Source organism: Didymosphaeria variabile (assembly GCF_027946475.1).
Source record: "Didymosphaeria variabile strain IMI 356815 chromosome Unknown scaffold_2, whole genome shotgun sequence".
Classification (NCBI taxonomy): domain Eukaryota; kingdom Fungi; phylum Ascomycota; class Dothideomycetes; order Pleosporales; family Didymosphaeriaceae; genus Didymosphaeria; species Didymosphaeria variabile.
The window spans coordinates 2,313,758-2,330,752 of record NW_026611621.1 but is presented as its reverse complement, the minus strand read 5'-3'; the positions used below and the strand labels follow the sequence as shown (position 1 = coordinate 2,330,752).

The 16,995-nt window shown below is 52.0% G+C and overlaps 7 protein-coding genes across 7 annotated transcripts; 4 read left to right on the top strand and 3 right to left on the bottom strand.

The window, feature by feature from the left end:
* Positions 1–52: 52 nt before the first annotated feature.
* N0V89_002481 (uncharacterized protein) lies at positions 53–787 on the top strand (the record flags this gene model as incomplete). Its single annotated transcript, XM_056211290.1, has 1 exon — positions 53–787. The coding sequence occupies one exon, from the start codon at positions 53–55 to the stop codon at positions 785–787; it is 735 nt and encodes a 244-aa protein (XP_056074763.1).
* Positions 788–1,466: 679 nt separating this feature from the next.
* NUT1 (mediator complex subunit) lies at positions 1,467–4,927 on the top strand (the record flags this gene model as incomplete). Its single annotated transcript, XM_056211289.1, has 7 exons — positions 1,467–2,088; positions 2,190–2,440; positions 2,487–2,549; positions 2,595–3,101; positions 3,151–3,322; positions 3,373–3,732; positions 3,786–4,927. The coding sequence occupies 7 exons, from the start codon at positions 1,467–1,469 to the stop codon at positions 4,925–4,927; spliced, it is 3,117 nt and encodes a 1,038-aa protein (XP_056074762.1).
* A 370-nt stretch (positions 4,928–5,297) lies between these two features.
* N0V89_002479 (uncharacterized protein) lies at positions 5,298–6,422 on the top strand (the record flags this gene model as incomplete). Its single annotated transcript, XM_056211288.1, has 6 exons — positions 5,298–5,347; positions 5,411–5,552; positions 5,638–5,724; positions 5,774–5,836; positions 5,939–6,187; positions 6,252–6,422. 6 exons carry the CDS (start codon positions 5,298–5,300, stop codon positions 6,420–6,422), a joined length of 762 nt encoding a protein of 253 aa, XP_056074761.1.
* Positions 6,423–6,587: 165 nt separating this feature from the next.
* On the bottom strand, positions 6,588–7,805 carry MCT1 ([acyl-carrier-protein] S-malonyltransferase; the record flags this gene model as incomplete). The annotated part of the gene is made up of 2 exons (XM_056211287.1): positions 6,588–7,309; positions 7,484–7,805. 2 exons carry the CDS (start codon positions 7,803–7,805, stop codon positions 6,588–6,590), a joined length of 1,044 nt encoding a protein of 347 aa, XP_056074760.1.
* Positions 7,806–8,800: 995 nt separating this feature from the next.
* N0V89_002477 (uncharacterized protein) lies at positions 8,801–9,930 on the bottom strand (the record flags this gene model as incomplete). The annotated part of the gene is made up of 4 exons (XM_056211286.1): positions 8,801–9,114; positions 9,165–9,268; positions 9,338–9,539; positions 9,585–9,930. The coding sequence occupies 4 exons, from the start codon at positions 9,928–9,930 to the stop codon at positions 8,801–8,803; spliced, it is 966 nt and encodes a 321-aa protein (XP_056074759.1).
* Positions 9,931–13,613: 3,683 nt separating this feature from the next.
* N0V89_002476 (uncharacterized protein) lies at positions 13,614–14,309 on the top strand (the record flags this gene model as incomplete). The annotated part of the gene is made up of 2 exons (XM_056211285.1): positions 13,614–13,713; positions 13,762–14,309. The coding sequence occupies 2 exons, from the start codon at positions 13,614–13,616 to the stop codon at positions 14,307–14,309; spliced, it is 648 nt and encodes a 215-aa protein (XP_056074758.1).
* A 227-nt stretch (positions 14,310–14,536) lies between these two features.
* N0V89_002475 (uncharacterized protein) lies at positions 14,537–16,880 on the bottom strand (the record flags this gene model as incomplete). The annotated part of the gene is made up of 4 exons (XM_056211284.1): positions 14,537–15,744; positions 15,794–16,263; positions 16,344–16,721; positions 16,774–16,880. The coding sequence occupies 4 exons, from the start codon at positions 16,878–16,880 to the stop codon at positions 14,537–14,539; spliced, it is 2,163 nt and encodes a 720-aa protein (XP_056074757.1).
* Positions 16,881–16,995: the final 115 nt, after the last annotated feature.

Here is a 16,995-nt window from a genome sequence, read left to right as displayed (position 1 = left end):
CTGATCCCCTTCGTCCCTGCAGTAGTCCCGTATACCCGATATCACAACCACCATGTCCAACCTCCACGGTTTTGCAACCCACTTTCCAGCCGGCTACCCATCCTTCCCTCCAAGAGGCGGTCCTTTTCCCGGCGCTGCGAGCTCGTCTTCTGGAGATTCAGGGCCCGCCAATGCGGGGCAACCGCAGTTCGACATCTTCGAGTGGCATCCCGCGTACCAGAGCTGCCAGCGATACTTTCTCGACCACGCACAACACGACAACGGCGTCCAGGCCGTCGCCGCGCTCATCAACATCTGCCTACCGTTCCAATGGACATCCACACCCATTGTGAACTCTGCCGGCCCCATGCCAAACGCATCAGGACCTGGCGCTTACAACCATCCGTGGCCAAGGCAAGCTCCAGTGAACAACGTCCGGGCTCAGCCACCTCCTACGTGGGTTTCCCTCGTTCCCTACATACGCCGACTTGTCATTACCGGCATGGACAAAGACGGCATCATGCATGGCTTCTTCGGCGAGGACTGGCGGAAGGGAGTCGGTCCAGTGCACGAGTGCGAGCGCCGCAACTATCTTTTCACAGCCAAGAGCACCGAATGGGCTGAGGTCAAGCATCATTACGACATGTCTCCGCATGAATCAGTCCCCTTTCTCAAGCCATTGCAGGACGCTCACCTGGCAGAGATTGAGGGTGCCGAACAGACGTGGAGTCAGTGGCTGGCAATGCAGGACTGGATGGTGGGTCCTCGGGCGCCCAACCTGGATGGGGAAGCCAAAGGCGAGGCTTGATCGCGAACCGACCGGACGGCGCTGAATGGCGGCTGTCACTTCGGCCTAGTCGACGATCGGGTCCGGGTCCGGATACGAAGCATGGCATTGTGTGGGATCTAATTGCATGGCGTTGGACAAGGGTTTGGGCAGGCATAGCGACCATCCCGTCTCTCAGGGACTGCTCTCGGTTTCGTTATATGTACGACAGCTTCATCTTCTAATGACAACACGTCAGATCAGATCTGCCATGTGCCGCGTGCCAGCCTGATGGTGTGCTCGTGTAGGACAAGGCGCAAGGCAACGATCTGCATGTCCACGCTTTTTGTACTACCAGAAGCCACAGCCGTTTTCTATCGCCTGCGGAAGCTGCGTGGTGGATGCAGAATAACGAATGGGGCGGCTGCGGTGATTCCTCCATCTGTGCGACACACACCCTTCCCATTTCCAATTTCAGCATCGTCCAATTATCCTCATTGATGGTGCATCTTTGCACGCGAGCTCATCGACCTGACTCGTCTGGCGCCGCGGTTCGCGTGGTGCCAAGGTCGGCGTGCAGTGGACCCTGGCAGCGATCTGCACTCCTCAAGCTCTCTATTGTCGCCAGGCTTGTCCTTATTTCTACAACACACCACGCCTCAATATTCCTAGTACACCAGCCGAAAGCCCGGCGCCCCGTCCCGTCGCCCCCTCATGGACGATGGATTCCTTAGTCAAGGAGTGGGTTTTGTTTCTTGACAAGTGCCTGGAAACCCGGATCCCAATCGACCTATTCGCTGCCGCAGCGACTCAGCTGCACACGCGGTCGCCCCTCCCCGGACGCAAGCTTGCAGCATTACTAGTGAAGCCCCGAGCTGCTGGGGCGAACAGTGTTGATCCGCGCGTAATCGTCTATGCTGAGCGCCTGCTCGCTCTCAACAAGGTTGACGCGTCCGATATCCTTTCCGCGGCTTTCCAATTCTCAAAGGATCGGACTCTCCAAGCAAGCGACAACACCAGTCCCAGGGATCCATCAGGATGGCAGAATCCGCCGGAGCTGGACGAGATATTATTCCATCGCCTGCACAAGTCTTTCTCGGGAGAACGACCCGAACGACCAGTTACCAATGCGGAAGGAGTTCGAACCCTAAAAGCAGTGACGAGATGGATGTCAGCAATGGTCACGTCGCATACAAACGATTCGATGCTACAGGCTATGACCGGCATCCAGCAGCAGCCTCAGCAGCAGTCGATCAATGTTCGCGAGGGCCTTGGCATGCTTGTGGTGGGGCTGATCGAGAATGGCAAGATCCTGCAGTTGCTGAACCGGGGTGAGCTTAAAGGTGGGTCGCTTCCCTCAGCTGAACACGGGACAAAGCCCCTGCCCGTGAACCCGCTTGGAGGTTGAATCCGTTGCTTGTACACGTACTCACATGCCGTGCAGATGTGCGAAAGGGGTTTGCCCAAGCGCTCACGACCTTTATTCCGTTCCTTGCACAGACTTCCATTCAGATCTCGAATCGCCTCGAGATCTATCAGAAAGAACATGACTTCAATGATAAGTCAAGTGTTGGGCCCAATGGGGAGACGAACGAGAACTCCGGGCTCGAAGTTGCGGCGCTGCAGCTTGAGGCTGTGATCGATCTTCCTCAGATCAACACAAGAGCTGGACTCTACATATTCCTCAATTCATTGGTAAGTGCGCTGTTTGCAGATAGCTCCGATATATTGACCTGGATAGCTTGTTGCACGTCCACTGACTGACGACATTACTATCAATAACTACTTGCATTCGTTTTACAAGGTAACACTGGCTGGTCTCATGAGCGAATGCAGTTGACAACAGTAGATGGACGCTCAAAGTATGGCGACGGATCTGGTCACCGCGTCCTTCGACATACTGGCCAACGCTATGTATCGGAGTGAATCAACCCAGACGATGACTGGTCTGAAGTCGTTCCTTGTCAACAAAATTCCTGTTCTATTGACACAACTCACTGCTCCGCTATACGCTATGAATCCACAAATATGCATAACGCAGGCTCTCAGTCGAATAGACCCGAACGCTTTCCCCGCCTTCTCCCAGGGATTTGACGACATGTTGGGTAACAATAGCTCTCTTGCAGATGTGCGGCAAGACTTTTTGAATGCATGTGCTCTGCACAACCTTATTCCAGCGAATACAGTGGAGCGTTTACTTGGGGAAGCTCCGATGCAGGGCCCACCAGCAACGAGATACATCAAACAAGATCTATTGAAGCAGTGTAAAGACAATGGCGACAAGGTGGTCACATACATTGAAGAATTGGAAAACTTGGACGGCAATGCTGGCGCCATAGTAGCCGCTCTCGCTGATGTAGGTTGGATCGCTACTACAATGAGGTTCCTTTGCTGACATTGAATAGTTTGTAGCGCACCTCTGCGAGACGCAAATGTCCATGTACCTCAAAACGCTGTGCAATGCGCTTTCGAAGAAGACGACAGCACTCGATGTAATCTTGCAATTCACATCACCTGCCAGCATACTACAACCGCTCTGTCAATTCTTGGATGAGTGGCATTATGAAACTGATCAAGGTAGGCTTGTGTGTTCGACAGCATCGACAGACGACTTACAACGCAGATAGAGTATCAACCAGTGTACGACGAATTCAGTGCCATTCTTGTCCTTGTCCTAGCCTTCGTATATAGGTACGAGCTCACTCACGATGATCTGGGGATCGGGCACGACTCTTTTGTCGCTCAATTTCTGGAACGTGGGCACCGCAGTATTGCTCCGAACGAGTTGACTGAAGAGCAAGGCAAGCATCTAGGTGGCTGGCTCCGTGGTCTATTTGATGCCGACAAGGAAGGACTCAGTAATGATGTGTTCGCATCCTGTCGGCCTCAAGAGTTTTACCTCATAGTGCCTACACTCTTCAACCAGACTGTAATGGCATGTTCTGCGGACGTTTTATCTTTGGATTCAGTTAAGGGCGGCCTAGAGTGTAAGTGATTGGCTATCGAATACGAAGATAGAGGATCGTTAATTGCTTTTCAGACCTACACGAGACCTTTCTTCTGCCATCCCTCGTGGGAGGCCTAACGTGGATGGCCTCGCACGCGCTTACGCAGACACACCAGGAGCACGATGCGCTAGTGCAGATATTCCACAAGCTGATCAGGTCGGCCCCCACATCGGGGGATGCACAGGCTATGCATTCCACGATCCTCTCGATCGTATCGGCTCGGCTTGAGAGATGCTTCCGCACCCTAAAGCAGCGCTACCCCGGGTATAGCACGGATATTGACCAGCTTCTACAGGCTATCAAGCCTAACCTACACTACACTCGCTCAATTTTCTCACCTGCACCCCAACTGGAACAGTGGACTACTGCGACGAACAACACACTCGCTTCTTCGCTACGTCATACCGTGCAGCAGCTCTCCCAATGGGCCACGAATGCTTCCATTCAATTTAACCCGCCTAGCTACACCCATCGCCAAATCTATGCCTCTGTAGAGCTGCTTGGCCCATCCAAAACTCTCGGTATTATCGTCGACGAAGTCAAAGCTCAGACTGACGCAGGCAATGGCGCGGCAGCACTCAATATCGGCGTCACTCTTATCTGTGCACCAATGATCAAGAACAGTGTCTTGCCGGTTGACTGGGTGGGCAGCTCTGCTCCTGTGACTCAGCCTCCACGATCACGATTAAACCTACGTGAAGTGCTCAAATTCGAATTCGACAATGCCGCGAGCCTGGTATCCACAGATCAGTTAGCCGCCGAGACAATTGTGCGCCTGCATCGCCGTGTCGAAGCTCAACTCGCAATTATCGCGCAAGCTGGGCTCTCAACTGCCAACGCGGATCTCACCAACGTCGGCATAGTGCAAGCGCCAGGTCTAACCTCTGAATTTGACAAGGCCATGAATGACGCTGCCGCTGCCTCAATCGCGGCAGCGGGAGCAGATATGACCGATATCAACAAACAATTGCAACAGAACATCGACCAGTCATTGGACCTTGGCGGTGTTGGTGCGGGCTTGGATTTGAGCGCCATGGGAGTCGATGCAGGCGCAGGCAATATGAGCGCCGACCTGGGGAACTTGCCAGACTTAGATTTGGATATGGGCGACATGGGCATGGGCATGAACATGGAAGGAGACGATGATTGGGGCCTGGACTTTGACAACATGTAGACTTCGCAGCCAGAATTTGCGCGGTGAGTTTGCATGTTGGCGTTGAGCGTGTTTTGCGAGCAAACATAGACACATATGAGGAGTTGCCGTCATTTCAACCTTTGGTCAGTATGGAAATGATGTAGCAAGCATGATAAACTAGCGTGGTGCATTGCCGAGGTAACTCTTGCTCCTTTTGGTGCGGCTCTCGAAGGAGGTACACCCCGCCATCCATAGTAAGCCGGAAGCTATGCCCCACATCCTGGACCTTGACAATAACATCCACGCACCCCGTCTGATGACAGGAGATGTCCGTATTGTATACTCGTACATGCCACGTCTCTGATTCGATCGCCAACAAACACTACAACCACACATCCACAGACTAACTATGCCGTACGACCTTAAAGGCAGGAACGTACTCGTCACGGGCGGCTCTGCGTGAGCTTCATTCTTTCCAGTTCATGGTCACGGATGATCAGTTTACTAACAAATGGGTTGTAGCGGTCTCGGCGAAATCATCAGCATATCATTCGCGAAAGAAGGCGCCAACGTTGCAGTAAATTACTTCAACCGACTCGAGCCTGCGCAGAACGTAGTAAAGGAATGCGAGAAGCAGGGAGTCAAGGCTGTAGCTCTGAAAGGCGTACGTAGCGACAAATCCCCGTTCTCCTGACCTCTTCAAGAGCTTCGTGGAGAGGCGGATGAAGCGGCGAGCCTAACTGGAACAGGACATGTCCAACACATCAGAATGTAGGAGAGTCGTCGACGAGACGATCAAGCAGCTCGGCGGCATCGACATCGTGATTGCGAATGCGGTAAATCCAAACACCCTGTGACCCTACGACCACGTCCTAAGAGAAACAGGGTTGGACGCGCTTCAGCAATTTCACCGATCTCGATTCCATGTCTGAAGATGAGTGGGACAAAGTAAGCGCCCCTCTTCCTTCACCTCTCCCTGTCCTCAGACTCATCCCTCTCACTTTATCACCTCACACCACCTAAACTTTGCTTGTAGCTAATTAGCAACAGTGCTGGGCCGCTAATGTCAAAGCGCCCCTCGCCCTCCTCAAAGCGGCAAAGCCCACCTTCGAATCCAACCCTGACGGCGGCGCCTTCATCAGCACGGGATCCATCGCCGCCGTCTCCCAGTCCGGCTCTTCGATGCCTTACGCCGTGACCAAAGCGGCGCAACTGCAGCTCATCAAGTGCCTAGGCGCGACGCAGGGGCCCAAGATTCGGGTGAATACCGTGTTGCCTGGGTTGCTGTTGACGGAGTGGGTATGCGGTCTCCCGTTTCCATGACTTTCCTGAGGGGTGCAATTGGGCTAACGCGTGGGTGCAGGGTAAGAAGTATTCGGACGAAAAGATTCAGTGGGCCAAGGATACAGCTGCGCTGAAGCATGAGACTGATCTCCAGGATTGTGCGGATGCGTTCATTATGTTGGCGAAGAATACGAGTATTACGGGTGCGAGAATCCAGGTAGATGCAGGACTTAACGTGCAGGGGACGTAGAGTGGTTTTCCGGAGGAGATGTCTTCCGTCATCCAGTAAGCGCAGGGATGTTGGAGACGGTATGTATGTCATGATATACTTCATCACACTGGCAATGGTTCGACCATGTTCCCTTTTCTTCTGACCTTGTCTCGAATCGACAGCGACCGTTGCCATCCCACTCACTCACTCTTCTTCGCATATTTCCGTGTCGTCCAGTGCTCTTACAATTTCCTCTATGTCTTGAGGGCTCGTGATACCCCACACACCGCCGCCCTTAACGGCGCCTTTCATACCAACTTCTTTTCCAACCAGATTTCTTCCGACCTTGCCAGGTCCAATGCCGATCCACCGCTTCACTTTCTCGTCCTCGTGCAAAAACTTGATCGATCGCCACCACTGCACCGTCTCAACGCAGCTTCTTGCCAACAGATCCTTGAGCTGATCCTTGTTCTGGAACGGCCTTCCGGACACATTCGAAATGCAAGGCATGATTCCGGGCCACGTTACGATATCGCTCCCGTCCGGCCTCTCCTTGTACAGTATCCTCTTCATTGTTTCTTGCGCCGGCTTCATCAACGGGCTGTGGAATGGCGAATCGCTCTTCAATCGCACTGCCCTAGGGTCATGGCCGCCGAACTGCCGCAAGTTTGTCAACAGCGTCTGCATCCTCTCAATGCTTCCGCTCAGTACAATCTGGTTCTTGCTATTAATGTTCGCGATGAGGACCTGTTCAACGGCCGGGATATCTTTGGAATCGTTTTTGTAGTTCGGCGACGATAGTTCGAGGAACTCGCGGAGACCGGCGACCAGTGCTTTCATGTGCGCTTCCGATTCGCATACCAGCGCGATCATACCGAACTCGCCGCCTTCTTGTTCGACTGCCTCTTGAGTACAGCGTAACATGACTACAGATGGGGGTAAAAAGTCAGTGTAATGTTCAGCAATCAGGAAGGTGGGTGAAGTAGGTGTTCTGGCCAGCTGCTAATGTCTGAGGCTTTCAGGCTTTTAGAGGTGTAACGCTCGGAGTCTTAGACAATCGCCCAGCTTGAACACCCACATTGTACCCCGACATTGCGTACCCTCTGCGCGTTTCCGCACCATGCGCAGCGCATCATGGAATGTGAGATATCCGCCTGCTACCAGGGCCGCAAACTCGCCGAGCGAGTGGCCCAATGTGATGTCTACCCTTTCACTAGTTTTGAAGCCGAATTCTTGTTCCAGAATGCGCAGGATCAGGATTGAGGTGGCCATGATGGCGGGCTGCGAGTTCTGGGTAAGATTCAGCTGAGCGTTGGTGCCGCCTTCTATGATCTTAGTGAGGGGCACATTGAGCGTGGCATCGATCTCCTCGAGGATGGGTTTTGCGGTCCGAGGGAAGGCTTCAAGCCAGGGTGTGGCCATCCCGACGCGCTGCACACCTTGGCCTGGCTTTTGTTAGCATTGTTAAGGTTGAGAGTGCGCTATATATGCCGGGAGATGATGATAGTATACCTGGAAAGAAAATGGCCGTCTTAGGCCTCTTCGAAGTTGTTTGGGTGCTGCCCATCCCACGCCGTGCTCTTCCGCTTGGGCGGACTCCTCCACAACGCGAACATCGCGTTGCAGCTGAGGAGAGCCTGTTCACTGTGCCAAGAGTGCTAAACATTGTTCGCGGGGTTCGTGCTATGAGAAATCAGGCGGCATTGTTCAAATGTATGAGTAATGGAAGCTTTAAGAGCTGTGCAAGATGAGTGGAGCAAGCGTGGGTTGAGGGTTGGTGAGGGTACCGGTAAGCTGGGGTTAGCGCGGGCCCAGCTGTCAGGGATCGTTCCACTGCCGAGGTCACGCTTTTCCGAAATCCCCCTTACACAATATTCCGCGCCACGTACCCTTCGCAACTCAGGAGAACAGTCGCCGATGGAAGTTTCAAATATCGTGGACATCAAGAGCCTCGTGCACAATACATCAATATCACAGAGTACCTAAAGGAGGGAAGACTACGGATATCTCGAGCAAGATGTCCAACAACATTCAGGAACAAGCAGATTGAGGAAGAATGTGGCGTTGTGAACTGTACCAGAATATGAAGAATATCTCGCACGATCATGTGAAGGCGGGAGAGATACGTTCAATACCTGTTATTGCCCCCTAGAGACCCTCGTAGATGGATCAAATGCTGTAACTGTGCGCTTAATAGCAGACAGGTACCTCCCCACTGGACCCCTCTCATTGTTAGAACATCCACCAAGATGATATCCTACGGTATCCCCCACTCTTCGCAAAAGTTACATCGTACTGCAGACCGAGCCTATCGAAAGACTATGCACACTGGGACGGCGTGAGATGGCCAATCCATGACCTGATAATACCAAGTTCGTCTCTAGTGGTTGCGGATGTTTCGACAAATTTAGTATACCTCAGTCGATCATGATGATTTCATCTTCTTGTGTAAGCTTGCGTCGGTTGCGTCGCTGCTTTCTCAGATCGATTGCGCCAAGCACCTCTACATCATTGTCAGCGTTACTAACTAATACCTCATCATCTCCGACCACAGTTACGGACTCTGAGCGTTCGCGCTTGAGCCGCTGACGGATATCTTCTTCACGCCTCCAGTGCGCGACCATGCGCCGAAGCGCCTCTGGGCTGGAACTCTGGAGAACATCATCATCGCAATCGATCAGTCCCTTGGGTTCGGGGGTATGCTTGACAACGTGAAGGTCTTTGAGAGCCTCTTCGGAGAATTAGACAGACCAACATGGTCCCAGAGCGAGCAGGACTTACTCAACGAGCGATAGTAAAAGTGGAAGACAGCGAAGGCCTCTCCGTTCTTGGCGTACTCGGCATCAAAATACTCGATTTCGTCGGTCGCCTCGGCATTCTCCAAACTATATTTGTTCGTTAGCTGCGATTTTGTGAACTTGAAGGTCTTGGGGCTCAGCCCAGAAAGGACATACCTCATCGTATGTGACAGTGCACCACCTTTCAGAGCCTTCTCGTGGACAGTACCCGGATCCTGCACCTTTCTCTCTGTGATCTCGAAAGACTTGTTCAAACGTGTAGTCTGAATCTGGTACATATGAAGCGATATCGTGCCGGTGTCAGCGAGTCGTTTCTTCTGCGCTTTGACTGATGCGGCCGGTACATCTTCGCCTGCTGCTGCGTGTTAGTGAGACGTGTGTCTGAGCATAAAGCTGCACTTACTGATGTCGAGCTCTGCAAAGCGATACTTCTGCCGGCGAAACTCTTTCCTGGTATTCGAGATTGGACCCTCGCTTACATGACCTTCCTGATCGTAGATCTCCGCTTGCCGAATGAGAGGTTCGTCTAGGTCATTACCGTCGATGGTGATGACTACTGAAACTGGCAGATCATTGGGGGATGGGTGGGAGAATCGGAAGTGGACCTCAAAAGTTGCACCAGACTCTGCAATAATATAACGCTCAATGTTGTTACGGGCGACCGGTCCGCGGTCGTCATGTTCTTCGCAAGGCTGTCCGTTGACCACGATCGACGCTTCAACCCCAGGCACGTCGTGGTGCTTGGGCATGGTGGATGGTGCGTAGGTGGCGGAAACAGTGGTGGAGTTGGAAGAAAGAAGGCAAAAAGGAAGGAGCGAAATCCGAAATCACGAGCTTGAAACGTCATTTCCATGAAGGCTACACAGTGCGATATTAGCGGTGAAGGCAGCAAAGCACAGAGCGAGGTGAGTGAGAGACGAACAATTGTCTCGTAAAGCAAGGTGCTGCGAGCTATCGATTGGGAAGTAGCGAGTACTCATGATATCCGATACGACTGTATCTCAGCTTCATGGTTACCTGCTTACTATGCACATCGGCTGGATTTGCACTTGTACGGATCATTTAAGGACTATGCTAGTAGGCCTTTATGGTGCTGATAGCTTTAAGATAATCGGAAGGGATCGACGATCTCGAACGATCGAAGATGAACAACGCAATGACCGAGTGCAGATCTAAACCTACCAGACTTTCACATCTCATTTTGACCCAGAAAACTATCGGCTTTGATGGTCCACTTTCACATCTCGACTTCTAGAGAATTGTAAATTCGCAAGAATACCACTCTCACGGCTCACTCCAGAGACCATGTTGTAAAAATCCACGTGCTCAGGTACAAAGTCTGAGGTGGGCTCAGGCGTGGACAGCAATTCCTCAATCGGATGTCGTCCTGCCCACATTAGCTCTAGATCACAAGGAGGGTGGATAAATTTTACTGGTAGGGTTCAAGTCCGATTCCTCCACGAGGATATTTAGTACGCGGGGTCGGGACGTAGTTCAAGTGTCAGTAACATCACAAAGACTGTGGCTGATGTCTAGAGAGATCTCAAAGAAACCGGAATCTGTGCCAGAGGTATCTATTCTGGAGGTACTAGCAGACGTCCGGTACAGTCGGTGTAGCTCATGTTGTTCCAGTTTATTGAGTGTTATACATGCGACAGCACGCTTCGAAAATACGACTTGACCTTGCGAGAGATACTCGCCAAGATAGTAATCAACTGAGTTATTAACAGCTTGCTCGATGTCTTCGTAAAAGCTTTCAGTGGGTCAATAGCGGAATTGGACGTTTGATTAGGTAGCCGCGATCTATCCACGATCAGGATATGGGTACTATATTCGAATGAGGGGGCCTGTCTTCAGCACTTTGGTGAATCGCGCGCTGAATCGCGAATTTCAATGAATTAGACCACGACACCAGGCCATTCCCGTTTTCATCGCAAGTGGAGTTTTTGCATCTCGACAGCTTCTTCATCGGATCGACTGAAATGTCCTCGTAATTACCTGACCACGGCTCACAGGAAGCCTCTGACTTAGCGAGATCTTTGGCCGTCAGGCCTTAGAAGCAGGAGCATATGTCCGAACGAAATATCTCGAATCGGCTTTTTCGAAGCCGAGGGATGTTGGAGGCGGTAGTGTAACCGGTCAGGGTTTTGGAAGGCTGCGGAACGCATGTTGTGCTTGGTCGTTTCGTTCCCAGGGGTGTTGTAAACTGGTCTGATAGGAGCACGGATTTGCTCGCGTTTATATATATTGGGGAAGTGCGCAAGTCTGATCAGGTTAAGACGACAACACTTGGGACAAGCAGATGAGCTGGTATGAACTGACGTATCGAATTGGAATATGTGGACATCCCTTGAAATGAACCGCATATTTGTGTGTCTGCAGGGCAAGGTAGTATTACGGGATCTTCCTACAAAGCGTAATACATCGGTGCACCATCAGAATGATACAATTTGATAGAGGACTGAAATTTGAATCACGTAATCGCCGCGAGAACGAATTGCAGAGCATGTAAGGATAGACTGTGAGCAGGATCAGGATGAGCTGCATAGTGTTGAAATAGTGATGAAGCGAAAGGTAAAAACCTCTAGACTTCGATTAGAGGCTGTTTATCGCAACGATTAGTCATACCATATAAGATTTCGCAGCACAGTCGCCTGTTCGAGACAGAGCACGTTCTTAGTCCTACTCGTATCACTTCCACCAAGCCAACATGCTATCACCTTTGAGGAGAAGGCTGATTGTTGATGATGCTCTCCACCTGCAATGTATTGATGCCCCAACTAGCAGATTCTGACATAGCTTTCACTGTCAGTCTGTATCCCAATGGACAGTGCTGAAGCGAAGATTCACCTGGCAGAGCAGTGGATACATCCGGGTGGTCAAAAAACTCTTCAGCAGCAGTCGGTTTTCCAGATCGTCTTGGATTCTTGTCATCGCACGCCTTTCGATTTTTTCGTCTGCTATTTGTCGTTGTAGCTCGGCATGACCATCACTCAGCAGCCCAGTAAATTGTTCGTACTACGGGACATCCGATGCTGAAGCTTCGAAAACAGTTCCAGGTGATGCTCAGACATTGGTCCTGAGTGCACGTCGAATCCTATTGAACGTCAGCGTTGAGCCTGTGCGAGATGCTCAATGCTTGCCATCGAAGTCCTTGCACGTCGCCAGCATTTTTGGCTCAAAGCGACAGCGTTACTTCAGAGACAACAGCATGGACATGGCTATTTGCTGGAAATGCGTGTCAAACAAGCTCCAGAAAACCTCGCAGCTGCTCCCAACTTCTCTATACTGGGTATCCCGGGTGTTTGGGAGAATTTCCGGCGGAGCTCATGAACCATGAACACAATGGCAGAGATAGTCCCGTTACACGTTATCGGCAAGTTCGGGATATAGCGTGTACAAACTAGACCGGACTAGTTCCCCAACAGAAGTGATAGAAGCAGCATTGGTCGGAATCTTCACGCTGACCGAGAAAGCTAGTCGCCGTGATAACGATCGTATCTAGACCGCCTGCACTCTCGAAGCCTTGAAATCCGATAAGAGCAACAGCTGGAAGAAAGTTCCCATCACACAATCTTCGCGTGTCTATGAAGACAAGTCTTATTGAATCCATCAAGGGCGAGCCGTAATCGGTAGCATACCGACGTATCGCATGTTGTATCGCAGATATCAAGGAGCTCGTCCAAGATACTAGGTTTGTAGGGGTGTTTCTCCAGAGCAACTGATCTTTCAGCTTGTTTGTCGCATAGGAGCATCCCGGCTGAGGAGGTCTTATTGACTTCTGCCGCAAGAAGCTGCAGCGGAACCAAGCCCCATGTCGTTCGTGATACCACCAGATATTCATGATGCCGTGCGAATCAGGTAGTTTGGGATGCGGTTGAATTCTTCCTAAAGACGTCGAAACCGTCCCCAAGAGCTGAGGACAACTGGATGCCCTCGATCGCTCGGTCGCCCGCCATCTTCGCTTCGTGCGATATCAGGAAGTTACGAAACGATGGACACCACTAGGGGTGAGAGCCTGGTCATATATATCTCGACTCATCTGAGCCACGATCGCAGTAGCGCACAACAGGTCGTTTGTGATCAAGGTTGTTATGGGCTGGCATGTATAGGCATAGAAAAATCACTAAAAAGGCTCCAAGGATACAAATGGAGAACATCAGAGCATTAACATAAACCCCACATGCAGGTATGTCAGTTCTAGCGCGATTCGTTCTCCATCAGATCGTGTCGAGAAGATGTTGTGTTGATAGTTCATGCGGGTGAGACGCTAACCCAACCGAAAAACCAGGGTCCAACAACGTCATCTGTCCCCGTGCGATAACTTTCATGCACGGTTGTCTATACGTCGCCAGAAAGTCGCGGGTTACAAGGCATTCCTTATTCGTGCAAGGCCACCACTACACACCAGGACACTCACTCAACGCGTATCATGTCTGCACAAGCAGCAGCAACCCGCCTCCGCCGCACCTTCCAATACCCCTCCGAATCCGACGATGAAGACGCCGTAGAAGCGGGCATGGATGAGCAAGGTACCTGGCTCTTTCCCATCACTCTCTCTAATATTAACACCTATACAGACCAAGCCGACCTCCTCACCAATCTTACAACCCACGACACGCGCACAACCTCTACCTACACACATCTTTTGCTCGTTCTCCCATTTCTTCCAATCGCGCTGTACATACCACTGCTATTTCGGTTCTCCACCCTTCCCGCCACCGCCCTCGCAATACTCTCCTTCCTCGCATCCGCATACATCCTCTACTTCCTCCCACTCCCACCCCTCCGCATCTCCGTTTCGCATGTGCTCGACCTCCAGTCATCCAAGCCACAGTCCCGATCAAACCCAACCGAGACGAAAGCACAGACACGGTCTATGCCATATATCTCTGACTCGACGGCGGAGTTGGTAGCACAGTGGATTGTTGTAGCAAATGGGAGTTTGTGCGCGGTACTGGCAATCGCAGAAGTACTACAGGACCGGCCGTGGGGCGAGGGAATGACGGTGGGGGGTGGGTATCTGCCCGGATTGGTATTGGCGGTGGTGCTGTTTGCACGGAGGGAGTTGAGGGCTGTGGATATGACTGAGTTGGAGAGGTTAATGTATTCGAGCAAGAACACGTGATATGAGCTGAAATAAAGAACGGCCGGCAATGATGAGGCGATTTGCTTTAGGCAGCAACAATACCCAGATATGAATTGCAGAAACGATTTAGAGGATGGGGAGTGGAGGCATTGATGCCGTGAAGGTATAATGCATCCAACGCCACCGCTATGGTAAACGCAACAAACAACATCCACAAGATCAAGCAGAGCGACAGGTATGCAAAAGCAGCTTTGTATTCAAAACCTTCAGACCATCATGCTCGCCCTCCTGCTAGTCGCCCGCTCCGACCGGCCTTCCCTTACGCCGTCCTCTCTGCTCCCCAGTCGTGAATTACTCCTACTCGACGGTAAAGTACCGGCCTTCCTCTCCTTTTCTTTTTGTGACGACCGCGCAGCCGCCGTGCTTCTAGCTAAACCCGCCGCAGGCGCGCCCGTCTTCGTTGCCCCGCTACCGGCCCGCTTGTGTACCGCCGGCAGCCCACCGTTAAACCTTGCACTGGGCTCCGTGCGGTCTTCGGATTCTGGCGCAGAGACCAGAACTGAGGAATGTCTGCGACGTTCACGAGCTGCGCTTGCAAGACTGACATTGGGGCGTAAATCCGTTCTTGTGAGAGCACCGGCAGCCGGAGACGACTCGTTGAAATCGAAGATGGCCATGTCGCTTTCCGGTCCTACCGTCATCTCTGATAGCTTACTTTCCTTCTTTTCCTGTGATGTCTGCTCTGCTGCCTCCTTCACTGATAGCATGCCTGATGAGGTGAGCGACTTCCGCTTTGCTGTACTCGTCTCCTCGATCATCTTCTCAATCGCCCGCTCAACGGCTACGGAATTCAACTTCGGTCGTTCGGGTTTCGCGTCCTGAGACCCCTCTTTGCGATCGAGTTTTTGACGAAGTGGACTCCCCATCTCTGCACCGTCACCGCCTCTCGTCTCAACTACGGCGCCGTGGGGCTTCCATGGAGAACCTTCAGGCTCTTCCTTGATAATGACGTGTGCTGAGCTCGGTGCAGACTTTGGTGGCTCCACACTCGTTCGGCGGTCCACTACAGCATCCACCAACTCTTTACTCGGACGGCGCATCTTGGTGGCTAGGCTGGGCTCTTTGTAGCTTACTTGCGGTCGTGCGCGGCGGGACGGGCGACTGACAATTCCTAACTCACTCATCGAAGAAAGATCACCTGGCGGCGGCGTGTCTTTGGATTCTGTCTGCGACGTAGAAGGTTCCACGGATGGCGGAAAGTAGACAGATTCGGCGGCAGGGGTCTTAGGTAGCAAAGATTCGAGGTGAACTTCAGCAGTAGCGATGGGGTCGGGCGCCTCTTGCGGGATCATGTCGGGGAGGGTATTCCGACTAATTGTCACCCGAGGACGAGCTGATTTTTTCTTTTCGGGCTTCTCGGGGGCTGAAGAGCGTTTTTTCTTTGGAGAGACCATGGGATCGGTGTTGACAGGTTCTGGAAAGAGTCAGTCTTACTATTCTATGCTTCATCACATTGTACTTACTACTCGAAAGGATTGGCCTTGTGAGAGCTAGAGGTCGCTCCCCGTCCGTGTTGTCCTCATCAGTAGAAGCTGGCGTGCCGCGTCGGCTGAACTGGAAGGGTTCCGCTTGAGGCTGGCTTTTGTCATCATCTTCTTGCACGCTAAATTTGCGTTTCGCTCCGGTTCTGACTGGCTTCTCTGGCACTTCTTCAGACTTCTCCTTGGGCTTCTCTTCAGGCTCCTCTCTAGGTGACTCAAATAGAGACATTCGTCGAATCCTTGGCCCACTCTCTCGTCGTTTCCGTCGCGGTTCGATGTTCATCGGCAGTACCACCTCTTCGCCATCGCAAGCAATATCAGATTGTACATCATCAGATGGACTATGCTTGAACGCGATGGGCTCCTCGATGTCGAAGTGCGAAACTGGTGGGGGTCCTATGTCTGGTGACTGGCTGTCCGGAGCATCGAGGATGTCTTGGAGTTCTTCCGCGCTGTTCATGGTTAGCTTCTTTTTATCGACCAGCGTCGTGACCTGTCGGACGGTGCCATGGTTGATCAAGTGTAAACGTACTTCATAGTCACCCGCGGATACGCCTTGTACTCCGTGATTGTCGGCAGCATGGCATTCTCAACTTCCTGCAGCCCCAGGGCGCTTCGCCACTGCCTCTCTTCCGGATTCTTTTTCGTCGCAGTTTTGACGTTGCATGGCGCACTGCTTCCTCTTTGTTTCAATTGTCCCAGCCCCGCTACCAACCCTCCGAGCTCTTGTATCTTTGTCTCTAGCTGGTTCTTTAGAGCATCGATGGTAGAGAATGAGGGTGAACGGGGTCGTGCCTCGAGTGTGTTCTGAAGATGTAGCACTTGCTGTGCGAGCGAGCAGTTCTCTGCGACAAGGCGCGAGCGATCGTTTTCGAGTTGGCGAATATGGACTTGTTGTTGCGAATTAATCCTGTTACCTATTAGTATTTTTCCATTTTCGCCTGCTATGCGTGTAGACGTACTTCGCCAACTCGCGGTTTGTTCTTAGAAACTTGCGCTTTATCGCATCGAGGTCCCCGTTCGACAGCGCAGGCGCAGGCGCAACAGGTGGCTCATTTAAGCGCGCCATACGCTAATGTCTAATGTAAGGTTATTTTGCGAAAGTAATGCGTGTTAGGCATTGATGTTGCGCGTGGTGATTTTTGGATGTACTGCGTCGTTCGTTGTTGCCGCAGCGTCATGCG